The sequence below is a fragment of the Melanerpes formicivorus genome, unplaced genomic scaffold (genome assembly GCF_026170545.1).
Source record: "Melanerpes formicivorus ecotype bairdi unplaced genomic scaffold, bMelFor1.0.p_v2 SCAF_119, whole genome shotgun sequence".
In the NCBI taxonomy this organism is placed as follows: Eukaryota; Metazoa; Chordata; class Aves; order Piciformes; family Picidae; genus Melanerpes; species Melanerpes formicivorus.
The window spans coordinates 555,218-574,047 of NW_027142471.1; the positions used below are offsets into that span (position 1 = coordinate 555,218).

Below are 18,830 nucleotides of genomic sequence, written 5' to 3' on the forward strand. Positions count from 1 at the left end.
GGGGGGGATGTGACACAGACACTCGATGCCATGCTCTTTGGACCAGGTGCCCATCAGGTTGTTTCAGAAATGATTCCCCATTGCTTGACTCAATTTTTTTCAGGGTTGTTGTGTCACCATAAGACTTGATGACCAAGACCCAGGACAATGTTTCAGGTGGTAGAATGGGGCAGAGGAAATGTTTCCAACCTTTCAGCATTTACATCTACCTTTGTGAGCACAGGGTGCTTGTATGGGTGGCTTTCTGGCCTGTCAGTCCTGTCCATATTGATATCTGAGACATCACCCTCCATATCAGAAAGACTTTAACCACTTGGTTTGCTTGATGGCTGCACACATTTCACATTCATGGACAACCTACGTGATAGTGCCCATCACCAACTCCAGACACAGAATCAGAGAATCACAGAATATGTCAGGTTGGAAGAGACCTCAAAGATCATCCAGTCCAATCCTTGACCCAACACTGAAGGGCCAACATTAAACCATGTTCCTAAGTGCCAGGCCCGCACACTCCCCCAGGGACAGTGACTCCACCACTGCCCTGGGCAGCCTGTTTCAATGTTTGGGAACCCTTTCAGTGAAGAAATATTTCCTTACATACAACCTGGATGTCTCCTGGTGTAGTGTGACAGTTTGAGGCTGTGCCTTTAAGAAAAGGGCAGCTACAGAATTCTCTAGCTGAAATGTTTAGGTGTAAGAAAGGAAAACAAAGATAATTCTAAACGAATTTCATTGGTAGATCAGTGGAAATGTGGCTTTAAGAACAGAGTCTGAGTTCAGTCTGTTTAGCTTTTCTTTTCTGTTCGTGGCCAGCCTGCATGTTACTGACCTTGGACTTAGGAGATAAGAAAACTAACTTTTCTCTAACAACTACTTTGCACTGACAAAATTTCCCTTGATATCCATTTCTCTTTTAATCCTTTTCCCATCCAATTAGCCTTGGACAAGAAAGGGGGGAAGAGAAAAGGGGTTTGGGGGGAAGTCGGGGGGGGATTCTCCTTGGGAGGGAGTTTGTGTGTTGCATTCTTTCCTGTGTATTTTTGTATATACTGTAAATCCTGTACATTTTGTATATATTCATTGCATTTCATTCTGCTTGTAAAATACAGCTTTTCATTTGCTTCTCCGACTGAGTTAGCTGTGCTTTATGTGGCGGGAGGATTCAACTTTCACACTACCACGTGTCGCTTGAAACCATATCCTCTCGTCCTGTCACGACATCAAGGAGAGGAGCTTCCCCCTCCTCACTCCAACCTCCCTTCAGGGAGTTGTAGAGAGCAATGAGGTCTCCCCTCAGCCTTCTGTTCTCCAGGCTGAATACCCCCATCTCCCTCAGATGCTCCTTGTAGGTCATGTGCTCCATGCCCGTCAGAGATTTGTTGCCCTTCTCTGGAAATGCTCGAGCCCCTTTTTGTCCTTCCTGGAGTGAGTGGCCAGAACTGAACACCACGCTCGGGGTGTGGCCTCAGCAGTGCTGGGCCCAGGGGGATGATCACCTGCCTGCTCCTGCTGGCCAGTGTTTCTAATCCAAGCCAGGATGCCATTGGCTTTCTTGGGCATATTGCTGACTCAGATTCAGTCCTCAGTCTCTTTGCTGGTGACCTGAGGCATCGTGAGCCCATTGAGACATAAATCATTTGCTCTTGTTTGCTGGTCTGGATGTACTGAATCTCAGAATGGGTGTACCTGAATCTCAGAAGCCTGATCCACCTTTTTGGTCCTTTACGCTCATCAGCAGCCAGCTCTGCAGGCACGTGGGCATCTATATTATATATTTCTACCACCAGGTTCTCTACTAAAGCAACAATATCTCACCACAATGTGGCAGCCCAGTTGCTCTGCTTCCATTGAAGTAACCACACACCCAGGGTGTTTGCCACTATCCAGGAGGCAGCTTAGAAATAAAGTATTAGGCATTGCTCTCTATCAGCAGTGTCTAAAGCAATTGCACCTTTCACCTCTACAGACTGACTGCATCCATGCTCTCCTGCAGCACTTTTAACAGCTTGTCCTAGGGAATTGCATGGAGCAGCCTCCAACCTCGGATGCTTTCTCAAAATGCAACAGGACCCATCAGCATAACCTCGTTCCCTGGCCTTTTTTTATATAGTGGAGCCTCTTCAGCAGTGTCACCTGTGGCTAGGCTGGTGCAGGCACTGTGCCATGGAGGGACAGTTTAAGGATGCTGTCAACCTCAGAATCAAGTTCCATTGTCACTGCCATGTCTCTGTGGAGCTGGAGTTATCTGCTCTCACACAACACCTTGAGGGACCAAGGCTGGGTTGCAGTTCTTCACTCTGGTAGTGAAGAAGGGTTCCCCTGTGCTCCTATGGATTTCCCCTCCTAAGCAATGGCTTTGTCCCTCAGCAGTCAGCATTCAAATGGAAAGATCACCTCAGGGACACAGGGTAGGTTGCAGAATCTTTTTAATGAATCTGTAGAGGGAAATGAGGTCACTTCAAGCAGAGGTACCCAGCATGGGGAGCAGCAGGAGCTTGCAGACATGTTTGCCTTTTTCTTGGCAGAATGTCCACAGGGAATCCGTTGCCTGCCTGGAAAAGGGAACAGGCTGGAGGCTGCTTCCAGGCTGGTTCATGAGAACCAAAAAACACTTTGATAGGGGCAAATGAAGACCAAGCAAAGTGAGGAAAACATTGACAAGAAGAGAGGAAAGGAAGAAATTGGCCAGATCTTAAAACACCACTTTTGAGGCTGCCCTTGCAGGACAAGCCTGAGTTGACCAACTGCTCTTAAAGCAATGGTGCAAAGTGTAATCCTCTGTCCAGCATCATGTTCTGAGTGCTTAGAAGACCTTCTCTGATGCCATTGCCAGCAGCTCTAGCAGGGGCGGCAGGGCCTGCAAGAGTAGCGGTTGGTGATGCAGGAGAGGTCAAAGCCCCCGGAGTTGATGGGCACTCCCTCAGAGCTGAGGATGCTGCCAACAGCAGCGGAGGTGGAGGAGCCCACAGCAGTGTTCTGAGGGAAGGAGCTGAGGATGGGTCCAGGCAGGGTCACTATCACAGCAGATGGTTGGATGGCAACGGTGGAGTCCTGGCACCTCACACAGCAGGGCTCATTGCAGCTGTTGGCCAGTGGGGTTGGGCCGCAGGGCCGGCAGGGCACGCAGGGGTTGCAGGACATGTCCTAGGGATGGAGCTGCACCTGGAACAGAGGACATGGGAATCAGAGCATGAGCATGGCTGAAGAATAACCTGATTACACTGTCACAAAGGATCCAAGGCCCTCAGTGTCTGAGATAAAAACTCTGCCAGGAGCAATACCATCTTCACTGCTTCAACCAGCCAGAGCCTTATGAAGAGCAGCCCAATCCAAGCAACCTACTAGTGCACAAACCAGAAGCCACCATACTCCTTCTTCTGCCTCTGTCTAGACAGACCTTATTCCTACTCCCTTCTCTCATGACAAGTTACTCCAAGCTCCAAAATATGAGAAAGGCAACATCAGCTGAGAGGATAAATGAGTGGAGAAGTCATTTGGGAAGAGGAGCAGAAGGGGCTCCAGACTCACCTGGTTGCCAAGGAGAAGGAGGCAGGAGAAATGGATGAGCGAGCAGGACCTGGGCTGCCTTTTATACCTGCCCCTCATTGCCGCAGGACCAGAGGCACCTTGGCAGAGGTAACAATCTTTGCACAAGCTCATCTTGAATGCAAAGCATCACAGCTAAGGACATGGTTGTGCTTTCATTTCCAGGTTTGTGTCAGGACCACGCCCCAGTGAAGCCTTCTTCTGAGCACTGGGAGGAAAGGCCTCAGCATTTCCAGGTCAGGAATGCAGCAGTGCAGGCAGAAGAGTCATGACAGATTCCTCTGAGGTCAGCTGCCTTCTCTGAAGCTATAGGAAATGGCTGCACTCCTTCTGCAGGAAAAAAGGCACCCAGTTTGTGCTGGTGGGACTCAAGGGGCTAGCTGTTATTAATTGTGACTCTGATGAACACCTGAGAGCCTCATGCTCCAACCTCAGAGTCAGCAGCTTGCAGAGAGCCCTGCTTGTTCCAAATCTAGTCACAGGATGGGTGTCCCCTGCTTGTGGTTGTGCTCTTGGTGTTGTTTCTAAGTCAAGGTTCTTCACCCAGGGTGTCAAGACACCGATCGACTCATTGAGCTGAGAGATTGATATTTGTTTCTGTTCTGCAGGATCAGGTGCCAGGTGTCTAACCATAGCCAGCTCAGCTGCCCAGAGACACGTTGGGCTTTCTATAGAAAATATTTTTGTGTCGGGTTGAAAATCCCCCCCAAAACAGCCTGAACCTGCCACAATTAGCAAAGAAGAAGCTGCCTAAAAGGAAACAATTGGTCACCTGTGCTTGTCCAAGAGAAATTTCTTTCTGCATGTCCCAACGAATGCAGAGTCCCCTTTCTGTCCTCCGCTACCTCAGAACTACTCCTGCCCCCTGTGTCCCCTGAAACGTATAAGAAGCCCCACTGTGTAGCGGCTCAGTGTATCTGGCTGTGTCCCTTCTTCTGGAAGGAAAACCTGCAACCCCAGAGAGGAGCCAGGCTCCAATCACAATTTCAGTCTTTGGGGGGGGCTTCAGTGAAGACCTGGCTGCAGTTTGTCCTCCCATGCCCCCAGATTGGACAGGAAGGGACCAGAACATTCTCCCATCCCAGGATCCACATCAGAAGAAAAGCAAATGCAGAAAGATGAAGACTTTTGCCTCTCCTGGATGCCGCACAGAGTCCAGCCCCAGGCTTATTCCATTCAATAGTTGGTAAATGGCCCCTGGAGATCAGATACTCTGAGGCTCTGTTCAGAGCAGGTCTCATTATATCAGGCTGGACACATTCCAAGGCTGGATCCTGCACAACACCTCAAAAATTAAACCCAAAGTTTCTAAGCCCTAAACAAAATAATAGTCCCAAGTTTCAAAGTCTGTCCACTGAATCCTGCCCTACCACTGTGCACTTTGTGAAGAAGCTGGCTCCATCTTTTCCACATCCTCAGAGCACAGAGTCTTAAGAACTCCCTTCAGCCATCTTTTCCTAAGTGACCATCAGAGACAGATGCAAGACAGCAAGAGACAAGACTGTGACGTGTCCTGGCATGTGGCAATGCTTGGGCGTCTGGAGGAGGAACAAAATTTGGTGTCCCCTGTCCTGACAGCCTGGCCACAAACAAGCCCACAGGAATGACCCAGCTGCACATCACCTGCATCATGGGATGCCAGCCCTGACCCTTGTCTGCCCCAGAAACCCTTGGAGCTGTGACAGAAGACTTACGATGGGAAAGGATGTGGCAGAAGTCAGGAAATGAAGCAGCTTCAGAGCAGGAAACCAGGACGCGGCCTGTGCCATCAGCTGGGATGGTTTGCATTTGTCATGAGCTGCTCAGAGAATTCTTCCTTCCACAAAGCTGCCTCTGGGCCTGAGGCACTGCAGCACTGCTATAAAAGGCAGCCCAGCTCTCTGCTCTCTCATCCACTTCTCTCACTTCCTTCTCCTTGGCAACCAGGTGAGTCTGAAGCCTCTTCTACTCAGGGCTGATAGCTGCTTCTCTTGGGAGAAGGAACAGCAGAAAAGGTCTGCAGAGAGGCTGAGGCTTAGCTGAGGTGCCTCACAGGCTCTGAGTAGAGCAGTGTACGCAGTGTATGAGGGAACTTCACTGTGGTTTGGTTCATGGCTGCTTTTCATGTGACCCTGTTTTATGCTTCGTCATAGGTACACCTCGAGCCCCAAGCCATGTCCTGCTGCAAGCCCTGTGAGCCCTGCTGCCAGCCCTGTGGCCCAACCCCGCTGGCCAACAGCTGCAATGAGCCCTGCTGTGTCAGGTGCCAGGACTCCATTGTTGCCATCCAGCCTCCTGCTGTGGTGGTGACCCTGCCAGGACCCATCCTCAGCTCCTTCCCACAGAACACTGCTGTGGGCTCCTCCACCTCTGCTGCTGTTGGCAGCATCCTCAGCTCTGAGGGAGTGCCCATCAACTCCGGGGGCTTTGACCTCTCCTGCATCACCAACCGCTACTCTTGCAGGCCCTGCCGCCCCTGCTAGAGCTGCTGGCAATGGCCTTGGCAAGAACATCCCAGTGCTGGCAAGCACAGTGCTGGACAGAAGATTGAGCTGCAGGCCATTGTTGCCTCCTTCCACTCCCTCTCTTCCTATTACTGTCAGTCTCCAAATGCCAGCCTAGCATGGATCTCCCAGTGCCAGCAGCCTGACTGTTGGTCTCCTTTACTCAACAACTTCACTCTGCCTTACTGGGTGAAGCCCTTGATGCTCCCTATTGAGCCATCTCCTTTTCTTCTCTAGACTCATTAAAGTTGTGCTGCATCCAAGCCTGGGTCTCCGAGCCCTCCTTCCTTCTCTGGCAATTCTTACACTCTGATCAGGTGGAGGAAAGAGTGGCTTGATGAGATCTCCACTGTGTTATGTGTCTGTGTTACAGATCACAGCCATCTTGGACATGTGAAGGAGACAGAGAGATAAACAGTGCACACGTGTTATGGTTTATGCTAAGCTCTCACAAGCTGTCTCCCACCCAGTGGTGGGATCAGAAGGAGAACTGGGTGCAAAGTGGAAACCCCCTGGATTGAGAGAAGAGTTCAACGGAACAGCTCAGAGACTAAAGGAACATCAGGAACTAGAACACCACAGAAGAAGAAACACTGAAAGGCAGCGATATAAAACCTGACCAGCTCAGCCCATAGTGCCAGAGCCAAAATCCCCCTGCCCCCACCAGACCTCCCCTTCTACACTGGCAATGATGTCACTATGGCATCCAGTGCCCCATTGGCTACTCTGGCTGTGGCTGCTTCCTGTGAGAAAATTAACCCTCTCCTAACCATGTCTAGAACATTACCCACATTGTACTGTGCCCTCTACCTCCTGCCCAGAAGACTGCATTTTTCACATCCGGTGTGGGGCTCAAAGGTTTGAGATAATGAGACATCTGACCGAGGCCTGTTAAAACAATTAGTTCAACAGTTCACGTCCTCAGTGGGGGTCTACCTGTTGGCACTGTGACATTATATAAATCCCCATGTGCTCCGTGTACTTCCTCTGGTGATGTTCACGGGGTTAAGCACTTTGGATGCAGTATTGTGCTGGGTTACACCTATCCTGAGTGGTGGCTGAAAGAAAGCAGGGAAATATGGAGGAGCAGGGAGGTAGGGAGGAGCAGTAAGAGAACCCTCACTTTGGACTTCCAGAGGGCAGACTTCAGCTTGTTCAAGCAGCTTATTCGGAAAGTCCCCTGGGCAGCAGCCCTTAAGAACCAAGGAGTCCAGGATGGTTGGACCTACTTCAAACAGGAGCTCCTGAAGACACAGGAACAGGGGAAAATGAGCCGAGGGGAAGGCTCTGGGCCTGGATGAGCAAGCAGCTCTTGAAGGGATTAAGGGAAAAAAAGAGGGAGTATCACATTTGGAAAGGGGGGAGGCAACTCCAGTTACATTTAAGGATGTTGTTAGATTATGCAAGAGAAAAATTAGAGAGGCAAAGGCCCACTTGGAACTCAAGCTGAACACTGCTGTGAAAGAGAATAACAAGCATTTCTATAAATACATTAATGCAAAAAGAGGGCAAGAAGAACCTCCACTCCTTATTGGGCCTGGAGAGTAACACTGTAACTAAACATGAGGAAAGGGATGAGGTTCTAAATACCTTCTTTGCCTCCTTTTTCAACAGTAAGGCAGGAGGACTCCAGGATAACTGGCCTCCTGAACTGGTAGATGGAGTCAGGGAGCAGTGTAGTACCCCTGAAATCCACGAGGACTTAGTTTGGGACCTGCTGAGCCACTTGGATCCCCACAAGTCCATGGGACCAGATGGGATCCATCCTAGGGTGCTGAGAGAGCTGGCAGATGAGCTGCCAAGCCGCTCCCCGTCATTTTTCACCAGTCCTGGCTCACTGGAGAGGTCCCAGATGACTGGAAACTGGCCAATGTGGTCCCCATCCACAAAAAGGGTTGGATGGAGGAACCTGCAAACTCCAGGCCTGGCAGCCTGACCTCAGTGCCAGGGAAAATGATGGAGCAGATCGTCTTGGGGGCAATCAATGTGCACCTGAAGAATGGCCAAGGGATCAAGCCCAGCCAGCATGGATTCAGGAAGGGCAGGTCCTGCCTCTCCAACCTGATTTTCTATGCCCAGGTGACTGCCTGGTGGATGTGGGGCAGGCTGTGGAAGTAGTCTGCCTGGACTTCAGCAAGGCCTTTGACAGCGTCCTCCACAGCAAACTCCTGGCCAATCTGTCAGCCCCTGGCTTGGACAGCAGCACTCTGAGCTGGGTTGGGAACTGGCTGGAGGCTGAGCCCAGAGAGTGGTGGGGAATGGTGCCACATCCAGCTGGCAGCCAGTCACCAGTGATGTCCCCCAGGGATCAGTGCTGGGCCCCATCCTCTTTAATGTCTTCATTGATGATCTGGATGAGGGCATTGAGTCAGTCATCAGCAAATTTGCAGAGGACACCAAGTTAGGAGCAGATGTTAGTCAGTTAGAGGGTGCTCTGGGACAAGCAGCTGAGAGGAGTCCTGGCAAGGCAAAAGGGAAGAGCTCCAGAAAGATTTAGAGAAATGGAGAGCCAAAATTTAAAGTGAAAGTATTAAAACAACTGAAAGCAGGAAAGAGACAGGAAGGATCAACAGGAAGGAGTCCCCTGCTGGGTGGCTCTCTCCGCAGCAGTGGAGAGGAGATGGAACCTAGGCTTAGCTTGTAAGCAGGTTCCCTTGCAGGACTCAGCAGGTTCCCTCCAGACGACAGGGAGCAGTCCTCCGGTCTCGGCCCCGCAGGGCCGGCCCTCAGAGTCGACTCGCATGGCAGGGTGGGGCAACGGTTCCCGATAGGCGGGCTCGGAGGCTTCCGATTGGCCACGGCAGCAGGCGGGGCTGGACGCAGCGGGGGGATCAGTCGTGCTGCAATGGGCTCGGGGCTGGCATGGAACGGCCCTGGGGAAGAAGCGTGGCTATGTGAAGTGGCGGCTTCCCGTTTACTTGGCTCGAAGGAGCGGCGGGACCCTCTCAGAGCAGTCCCGGCTTTGCTGCATGGACAGTGCTCTGGATCTCCCTGAGGTTTACAGGGCTCAGAACGGCAAAGGTGATGGCTCCTCGCCCACGATAGCGGGGTAAGGCAGATGTGTAGACTACCGGACTTGGTAGTCCTTCTCCCCGACAGCTGGGCAGATCTTGCCCTCGGAGGTTCAGACCTCTGGAGGCACGGTGGTCTCTCCTGGTTGGTGTGTCTGGCCGTAACGGCACTGGGCTTCTCGGGTTCAGCGAAGGTCCCTCCTCTGGAGATAATTCTCAGGGCTAAGGCTCAACGGGCCTGCCTGGATACAGGCTTCTTCTCGTCATGCGCAGGCTGCCAGTTCGCTTGCACGTATGAGAGAGAGAAGAACTAATAGCAAGGAGCTCAAAGGCAGAGGCTATGGCACGAGCATTGTCCTCTCGAGTAAGGAGAGAGACAAAGTGAAAGAGGGGGCAACTTGTTTACCAACTGAGGTAATACTTATAGGTTCCTTGAGGCTGGGTTTGACCAATGGGCACTCTTGTAAACAGCTGGCTTCAATATGTGGGCATAGTGTGCCTTCACCACATGGAGCAATCTCCCACGTGCTCAGAGCTGAATAAAGAAATGCTGCCTCTTACGCACACTGGACTCTAAGATGGTTTTTGATCCTGGCATCCACTCTAGCCATCCTTACCTGGCCTGCATTATTGTGAGTGGTGTCAAATTCTCTGGCTTTGCTTTTAAAGGTGTATGCTAAGAAAAATTCTAAGCACTAGACCAGCAGTGGGACATTTGGAGGCTGCTAACTTTTGGGATGGAGGTGTGTTTTGGTATTCTAATGGTATTATAATGAGCAAAGGTCACAAAAGGGGCAACATTTTGTCAAAAGACAAAGGTGTGTTGGCCAGGGTAGCAGATAGATAGCTTCTCAGTTCCGTGGTACCATCCAGGTCCCACTCCTGCAGTGATCAAACCAAGCCCAACAGTGGTGCTTAGACTCCACTCCACCCTCCGTTTGCAGGTTGTGTTGCCCCGGGAACCAGCATGGAATAGATTCCTCACATACCAATCAGTCCTTTCTGCCCTGGAAGCCTCTTGGCTGCTATACTTCTCTGTAGTGTGTGAACAATGCCCTGCATTTACCACAAACTCCATTTCTAATTCACCTCCAGTCACTATCCACACATTTTAGCACATCATGTGGACAGGAATCCTGACAAATGCTGTCCCCAAAAGAGGACCTGTGAGCATATGGGAAGCCTTGTGGAGGTCAAGATTTCCACAAGGACTTTGGGATGAGTACTTCCCTTGCTTTGGGTGGATCTGTCTGGGCAAGGTAGATCAGAAGATGCTGTTAGCAAAGGGTCTAGGAACTGGGAAAGGGTAATTGGCCCTGAAGATGATCCCCAGTCCCTACTCCACCTGTCCATTACTCCACTGCCCAGATCTAAAGACCTTCACTTTCACACCTGGTCACTGGCAGCAGGGACAGGATCCCTCTGCAGCACAGCACCTGCCAGGGCCCTCTGTTGACTACCTGTGTAGGGCCAAGGTGTTCCCAAGCTGGTGTTGGTATCAGCTGGAGCTGGCCAAGCACAGGAGTCCCCTGTCCCTATCAAGCCAACAACGCTTTGGGTGCAGGCCCCCACAGGAACATATCTAGGGTGGTCAGCTGAAGCAGCCAATAGGATACTGCAGTCAATGCTTAAGTCGTGGCCATGCTATAAGGGGTGGTGTGGCACAGGCAGGTGCAGAGGTTATTGCTGTGTGTGGCAACAGGTGAAGTGGACTTTATTCCTGGGACTTGCTTTATGTGCTTCTTCATTAGTGCTGTTGTCATTCCTGCTGCTTCTTCATTCCTTGACCTGTTCACCTTAGGCCTGCTGGGGTTTGCATTTTGCTCCCCACTTCCCATCCCATAGTAGGGAGAGAAGCAGCTGGCAAGTGCTCTGCAGGGATGTGCTGCCAGTTTGGCATGAATCACAACACCTGAGTGCACTGGTGACTTCGCTGCCTGCTTCAAATGCCCAAGGTGCCTGTGAGCTGTAAGATAGACCATGGGTTGAGGTTTCATCGTCGGGTTGAGCAGAGGCAAGAATGCTGAGGGACAGATGCCAAGAAGGTATTTCCCCAAGGTAGCTAAGCTAGGGTGAGATATCCACTCAGCGGAGCATCCCTCAGCATCAGTGACCATCAGTTCATTCCTGAAAATTGGAAACTAACTGACCAGGTGGCAAAGTGACAAAATCCCCTTCAGGGAGTCCCAGGCTTCTCTTCCTCCACCTTTTGCCCAGAGCAGACTGGGAGAGTTTCCAGAGGAGAAGAAAGGACTTGGAGGCGAGGGCTTGGATGCAGCACAACTTTAATGAGTTTAGAGATGAAAAGAAAGTGGCTGACAGGCAGCATCAGGGGTTCCACCCGCTAACATGGTATGGAGCTGTTGCAGAGAGTCCATCTGTGTGGCCTGTAGAGGGTAGGAGGCCACGAGGTCCCTACTAGGATGTCACTGGGATTAAAACAACGGCAAAGGGAAGAGACAGAGAGGAGAGTAGAAGGCAGGAATAATGGCCTGGAGCTTTATCTTCTGTCCAGCACTGAGTATTGTGACCTTGGAAGTTCTTGGCCAAGGCTGTTGCCAGCAGCTCTAGCAGGGGCGGCAGGGCCTGCAAGAGTAGCGGTTGGTGATGCAGGAGAGGTCAAAGCCCCCGGAGTTGATGGGCACTCCCTCAGAGCTGAGGATGCTGCCAACAGCAGCAGAGGTGGAGGAGCCCACAGCAGTGTTCTGAGGGAAGGAGCTGAGGATGGGTCCAGGCAGGGTCACTATCACAGCAGATGGTTGGATGGCAACAGTGGAGTCCTGGCACCTGACACAGCAGGGCTCATTGCAGCTGTTGGCCAGTGGGGTTGGGCCGCAGGGCTGGCAGGGCACGCAGGGGTTGCAGCAGGACATGGCTTGGAGCTGGGTGTTTGCTTGGGAGACAGAACAGAGGGAAGCATAACACAGGTAAGAAGCAGACCTAAACTACAGTGAAGCCAAGGTCCCTCACAGCCCAGCATACACTGCACCAGTCAAAGGCCAGCAGTCTCTCTGCAGAGGTCCTCTCTCCCCTTTCCTCCCCCAGCAGAAGTAGCTCCCAGCCCCGCCCTAGGACAGCCCCTATCACCTGAGACATACACTGAGGAGAGAGACCTGATGTTGAAGAAGGAGCAGAGGCTTCAGACTCACCTGGTTCTCGAGGAGGAGGAGAGAGAAATGACTGAGGGGGCAGAGAGCTGGGCTGCCTTTTATAGCAGCACTGCAGTGCCTCAGGCCCAGAGGCAGCTTTGTGGAAGGAAGAATGCTCTGAGCAGCTCATGACAAATGCAAACCATCCCAGCTGATGGCTGCGTCCTGGTTTCCTGCTCTGCTGCCGCTTCATTGCCTGACTTCTGCCACATCCTTTCCCATCAGAAACCTGCTGTAAGTGCTGGAATGAGAGTCCCAAGGTCTGCAGCACACACATGTCAATGCATGTTTTGATCTTCTGAGGCTCTTTCCAGACCGCTCTATGATTCTACAGAAGAAGTCAAAAGTTGGTTGGTTTTTTTTTTTTTTTTTTTTTTTTTTTTTTGATTTCTTAAAGGAGAGCAGCACTGAGAGGATGAATTCTGATCAAATCTGTTTTGGAGACGCTGAGAACGGAAGGACTATGGTCAAGTGAAAAGGCTGATTTGAGTTTGGATGAGATGGGGTGTGACAGTGTTGCAGGAAGTTTACCAGTTGGGCTCGATGGTCCTTGAGGTCTCTCCCAACCTTAGTGATACTGTGATGTATTGATTCCTGAGGGGTTCCTGAGCAGAGGGAGAAAGTGCACAGTGCCTGGTGGGCTGAGTGGGAGAGTTGGTGTCAGCAGGATTTGATGATGTTGACCCTTGTGTTTGTGAGAGCTGCAGCCTCAGGGTACTTGCGGAGATACCTCAAGGATGGAGACACTCCCCAGGTGTTGTAGAGGAGAATGTATCCAAGGGGCTGGTGCATCCCCCTGTGTTCCTCACGCTGGAACTAGAGGCGTCCTAGAGTTCCTGCATTTGCTTTTCTTCTCTTGTGGAGCCTGGGACAGGAGCATGTTATGGTCTCTTCCTGTCCAGCCGCAGGTCATGGAAGGACTAGATGCTGCCAGGTCTGCACTGATGGAGTTCCTAACGACCCCTAAGAAAGGACAGCATTTTCTGTTCAAGGCTGAGTGCGCCTTGAAACCACCCACATCTCCTGGGGCTCCCTTTTCTCTCTGAGGTTCTGCAGTTTTCTGATTTCCTAGGCAAAAAGGGAGAGTGTAGCTTCTGCTGCTGCAGGTGATGACAACTGTTATTGTTACAGAGATCTGAAGAAGGCTCTTGTACATGCTAAAGATATGCTTGGAGTCTGGCTCCGCTCTGGGAGTGTAACAGGACATGAGATTGTCCAGACACTTGGTGGCTGATAGGCCACAGATATCACCTTGAGTTAGCTTTGGTAAATACAGTGCTGAAAAAACTCACCTCTGAGAGGAGACTTTACATAAGGAGCTGGGCAGTCATTAACACATGCAGAAAGAAACTTCTCTTGCACAAGCTCAGGTGACCAATCGTTCCCTTTGGGGCAGCTCATTCTTTGTTACTGTTTCTGTACAAAGCCCAATGCATCTCTGGGCAGCTGAGCTGGCTGTGGTTAGACACCTGGCACCTGATCCTGCAGAACAGAAATAAAGACAAATCTCTCCACTCAGTGAGTTGGTTGGTGTCCGGCAGCCTGGGTGAAGAGCCCTGATTTAGGGACAAAAACAACAGCCCAACCTCAACCACACAACACCCATCCTATTGGTGGAGGTGGGAGAAGTGGGACTCCCTCTCCCTCCCTTGCTGACTCTGAGGTTAGGCCGTGAGGCTGTCAGGTCTTCATCACAATCAGGATGAATAGCAGCTGGCCCTTGGAGACTCACCAGCACACCCTGGGTGCCTTTATTCTGCAGAGGGAGTGCTTTCAAATTTGGGTTAATGTCAGGGTCTTGTCTTCCCATTTCCTGTAGCTTCAGAGAGGGCAGCCAACTTCAGAGGAACCTCTCATGACTCTCCTGCCTGCACTGCTGCATTCCTGACCTGGAAATGCTGAGGCCTTTCCTCCCAGGGCACAGAAGAAGCTTTAGCTGGGGTGTGGTCCTGACACAAACCTGGAAATGAAAAGGCAGCAGTGCAGGAAATGAAAGCACAGCCATGTCCTTAGCTGTGATGCTTTGCATTCAAGATGAGCTTGTGCAAAAATTGTTACCTCTGCCAAGGTGCCTCTGGTCCTGCGGCAATGAGGGGCAGGTATAAAAGGCAGCCCAGGTCCTGCTCTCTCATCCACTTCTCCTGCCTCCTTCTCCTTGGCAACCAGGTGAGTCTGGAGCCCCTTCTGCTCCTCTTATGTGACCTCCACTCAGCGGCTACCTCAGCTGCTGTTGCCTTTCTCATGCTTCGGGTCATGGAGGGCCTTGTCATGAGGGAGGGGAGCAGGGTCAAGGTCTGGACCATGTTGTGATGGCTTCTGGTTTGTGCACTAGGGGAGGGGTTGCATGGGTCAGGCTGCTCTTTGTAAGGCTCCGGCTGGATGAAGCAGTGAAGATGGTTTCTCCTGGCACATTCTCCATCTTCTCAGACATTGAGAGCCTTCAGTCCTTTGAGACAGTATATTGAGGTTGGTCCTCAACCATGCTTGTGCTCTGATTCCCCATGTCTTCTATCGCAGGTGAACCTGCTGCTCCGAGCCATGTCCTGCTACAACCCCTGCGTGCCCTGCCGGCCCTGCGGCCCAACCCCACTGGCCAACAGCTGCAACGAGCCCTGCTGTGTCAGGTGCCAGGACTCCACCGTTGCCATCCAACCATCTGCTGTGATAGTGACCCTGCCTGGACCCATCCTCAGCTCCTTCCCTCAGAACACTGTTGTGGGCTCCTCCACCTCCGCTGCTGTTGGCAGCATCCTCAGCTCTGAGGGAGTGCCCATCAACTCCGGGGGCTTTGACCTCTCCTGCATCACCAACCGCTACTCTTGCAGGCCCTGCCGCCCCTGCTAGAGCTGCTGGCATCGGCCTCAGAGAAGGACCCCCAGGCACTCTGAACGTGATGCTGGACAAAGGAATTTGCTTAGGGCTATTCCTTAAGAGCAGAAGGTCATCTTTGCCTTATCTTAGAAGCAAAGGCTGAAAAGTGACAGTCTGGGCTCTCTGAAATCATGGTCAATGACTGCCTTTTCTGTCTTCTACTCAGCCTTGTTTTCTGCTTCTTTCCTTGGGTTTTGCTCCCCTCAAAGCTGCTGTGAAGGTGCCAGAACCAGGCTGGAGGGACCCTCTAGTTTGTGTTCCTTTGTTGGCTACGGTAGATGTCCTGTGGGAACTGTGCCACTGCAAAAGGAAGTGGAACCTTGACTATTTCTGCCCCTCTCCTTGCTGGACACCTCCACTTGGAGTGACCTCATTTCTGTCTTCAGACTCATTAAAACAATTGCTGCAACCCTGGCCGTGTCCCTGAGGTGGTCTTTCTGTGTGCATGCTGAGGGACAGGACTTTGCTTTGCAGGGTAAGCAGGCTGCGAGGCACAGAGGAACCTTTCCTTGCTACCAGAGTCATTGGAGGGTGGGACACGCTGCAGTGAGATCTCCTTTAGACATTGTCTCTTCAAGGTAGGGAAGACATCCCTAGCTGATGAAATCTCCACTCCTGGCCTGTGTTACAGCTGGCAGGCACAGGCCTGTAATAAACATGGGCACTCTGCTTCCCTTTCCAGTCTTGCCTTTCTGCCTCACTTGACCTCTCTTGGTTTCCCCATCTTACAGCTCTGCTTCCACTAGAGAAAGGTTCAATTTGCTTTCCATCCCCCAACACAAGGTAATTCCCTCGTTAGTCAAACTAAATCGTTAGTTAACCTTGAGGATCCTGGAGTAAAGGACAAGGCACTGAGACACTGAGACACTGAGACACTGAGACAGACCTATTTTCTCATGGAGTCTTTTATGATTGCTGCTGAGAAATAAGTACAGCAATATCCTGGCTAGCAGTGGCTCAGGGGCAGCAGGGATGAAGAGCCCCAGGCAGGATTGCCCAAGGAAGGTGGCTGTGCTTTCACCACCTAGGTCCTGAAGTTGCAGGAGGCAGGTGGCAGGAAGTTACCATAAGTGAGTGTGCCATGAACCCAACCACCCCAACTGGGATCCCAGCCCAGGGCACTGTGTGCCATGATAAGCACTCCACAGCATCTTTGTTATTTGTCTTTAGAACCATTGTTTTCAAAATGAGAATGTCAGTAAGTCTCTAAGAGCACTGCCCGCAGGACATGGAGCTGCACCACAGCCAGCCTGCAATCCCCAGGATTCTGCCAGCCCAAGCTGCAGAGGCTGTGAGCAGATACAAGCCCAGCCCCGGAGAGAGCTCTTGGTCCATCACTGCCCCTATGGCCAGGCAAAACTCACAGAATCCAGAAGCCATCCTCCACATTGTCCCACTGAAACCTGCAGAGGCCTACAACACCTGGGTGTATTGGTGTCTTCACTGCCTGCTTCAAATGCCCAGGCTGCCTGCCAGCTGTAAGACAGGCCAGGAGTGGAGATTTCATAAATTGTGGTTGGGCAGAGAGAATGCTGGGGGAGAGCTGCCAAGGTCTTTGCCCAAGGGGGCAAAGCTAGGATGAAGCAGGAATAATGCCCACCTCACCTGCTGCTGCCCACAGCAATAACCTCTGGGCCTGCCTGTGCCAGACCACGGCTATGACCTAAGCCTTGACTGCGGTATCCTTGGCTAACTCTGCTGGGTGTGGATCTGGGACTGCCTTCACCCAAGGGGTTTTTGGCTTGACAGGAACAGGGGGATCCTGTGGGAGGCCTGCTGTAGCTGATACCAACACTTTGGCCCTATACAGGTAGTCAACAGGGGGCCCTGGCAGGTACTGTGCTGACAGGTGACAGGGCTGCAGAAGTAACCTGTCCCTGCTGCCACTGACCAGGTGTGAAAGTGAAGGACTTTAGATCTGGGGAATGGAGGAAGGGACAGAGAGAGTGGAGACTGTGGGGCATCTCTAAGGCTATTTACCCTTTCCAATTCACGCCACCCTTTGTTAAAAGCATCTTCTGATCTACTTTGCCTAGCATTTGCTCCAGCCAAGACAAGAGGAGCCCTCTTCCCCAGGAGCCTGTGGGACTCACGACCTCCACAGGGTTTCCCACATGCTCGGAGGTAAGGACTGATGGCCATTGACTTTGGAGTGACTAGGGATGTTCTCCCCACCTTCAAGAGGCAATGTCTAAAGGAGGTCTCATTGGAGAGTGTCCCACCCTCCAACGCCACTGGTAGCAAGGAAGGGTTCTGGGCCCCTCAATTTAGGAAGGAGGTTGACTTGCTGGAAGGTGTCCAGAGAAGGGCAACAAAATTGGTGAGGGGCTTGGAACACAAGCCCTATGAGAAGAGACTGAGGGAGCTGGGGTTGCTTAGCCTGGAGAAGAGGAAGCTCAAGGGAGACCTTATTGCTCTCTACAACTACCTGAAGTGAGGCTGTGGACAGGCCGAGGTTGGTCTATTCTCCCAGGCAACCAGCACCAGAACAAGAGGACACAGTCTCAGGCTGCACCAGGGGAGGTTTAGGCTGGAGGTTAGGAAAAAATTCTAACACAGGGAGAGTGATTGCCCATTGGAATGTGCTGCCCAGGGGGGTGGTGGAGTCACCATCATTGGAGATGTTTAGGAGGAGACTGCATGGGGTGCTTGGTTGCATGGTTTAGTTGATTAGGTGGTGTTAGACACAATGATCTTGAAGGTCCCTTCCAACCTGGTCTGGTCTATTCTATTCTATTCTATTCTATTCTATTCTATTCTATTCTATTCTATTCTATGCCTCCCAGCCTGTTTACCCTGCAAAGGAAAATCTTTGTCCCTCAGGATGCACACAGAAAGATCACTTCAGGAACACAGCCAGGGTTGCAGCAGTTTTTTAATGAGTCTGAAGACATAAATGGGGTGCCCAGCAAGGAGAGGGGCAGAAATAGTCAAGGATCCACTTCCCTTTTGCAGTGGCACAGCCCTGACTCCAGCCAAGTGGAGGAAAGGGACAATCATCTACTTCTGTGTGAATCTCATGGCCTGGCACATCAGTCCCACAGAAGCAGAACGCTCCAGTTGATGCTGCTGCACATCCAGCTACAGAGGGCTTGAACCCACCTCTGTGTCTGGGGAGACAGGGGGATCCCAAGATCTGACTGTGTTGGAAGCTGAAGAAAGTCCAGCTGGGAATGAGTGGCAAAAAACTCACTTCCTTCATCTCTTGGAGGGTCTTTCCGGTTTGGGGGCTGATGAGGGAGGTGCCAGTTGCTACCACAACACTGCACCAGCAGCAATATTGCACCAGCCAAGTTTGCACCCCCGTGATTCCCATCCATAAACTGATTGGTCGGTTGGAGAGCCAAGGGGTGATCAGCAAAAATGTCCCAGCCTTCAACAGCCTCTCTGGGAAAAGTAAATGTCTAATGGAGACAGGAGATTTACAGTGGCCTGGCTGAACCACAGAATCCTAGCATCATAGAAATTGGATTGCTAAGGTTGGAAAAGCCCTCTTGAATCATCCTCTCTTGAGGACAGCAGTAACCAGCATTCCTGTTCACATGATCTACTCCAGGGTCAAGGTGGAATTTCTAAGCAGTTACAGCAAGGCAGAGGAGTCTCTAGGAATGCCTTCCCAAACTTCAAGGGGCAGTGTGTGAAAGAACTCTCACTGCAGAATGTTCCACCCTCCAATGCCTCTGGCAGCAAGGAAGGGTTCCTCTGTGCCTCCCATCCTATTACCCCTGCTAAGCAAGAGCTTGGTCCCTCACGGTCAGCATGCAGAT

General features: G+C 51.6%; 3 protein-coding genes and 1 pseudogene across 3 annotated transcripts; 2 read left to right on the top strand and 2 right to left on the bottom strand.

Annotated features, from left to right (window-relative positions):
- Positions 1-2,841: 2,841 nt before the first annotated feature.
- Positions 2,842-3,144, bottom strand: LOC137456246 (feather keratin Cos1-2-like). The gene has a single exon (XM_068167543.1). It carries the CDS (start codon positions 3,142-3,144, stop codon positions 2,842-2,844), a length of 303 nt encoding a protein of 100 aa, XP_068023644.1.
- A 2,198-nt stretch (positions 3,145-5,342) lies between these two features.
- LOC137456186 (feather keratin Cos1-2-like) lies at positions 5,343-6,295 on the top strand (annotated as a pseudogene).
- A 5,315-nt stretch (positions 6,296-11,610) lies between these two features.
- On the bottom strand, positions 11,611-11,916 carry LOC137456247 (feather keratin Cos1-2). The gene has a single exon (XM_068167545.1). The coding sequence runs from the start codon at positions 11,914-11,916 to the stop codon at positions 11,611-11,613; it is 306 nt and encodes a 101-aa protein (XP_068023646.1).
- A 2,337-nt stretch (positions 11,917-14,253) lies between these two features.
- LOC137456175 (feather keratin Cos1-2-like) lies at positions 14,254-15,126 on the top strand. The gene is made up of 2 exons (XM_068167487.1): positions 14,254-14,358; positions 14,710-15,126. The coding sequence occupies exons 1-2, from the start codon at positions 14,281-14,283 to the stop codon at positions 15,034-15,036; spliced, it is 405 nt and encodes a 134-aa protein (XP_068023588.1). The 5' UTR covers positions 14,254-14,280; the 3' UTR covers positions 15,037-15,126.
- The last annotated feature ends 3,704 nt before the right edge of the window (positions 15,127-18,830 follow it).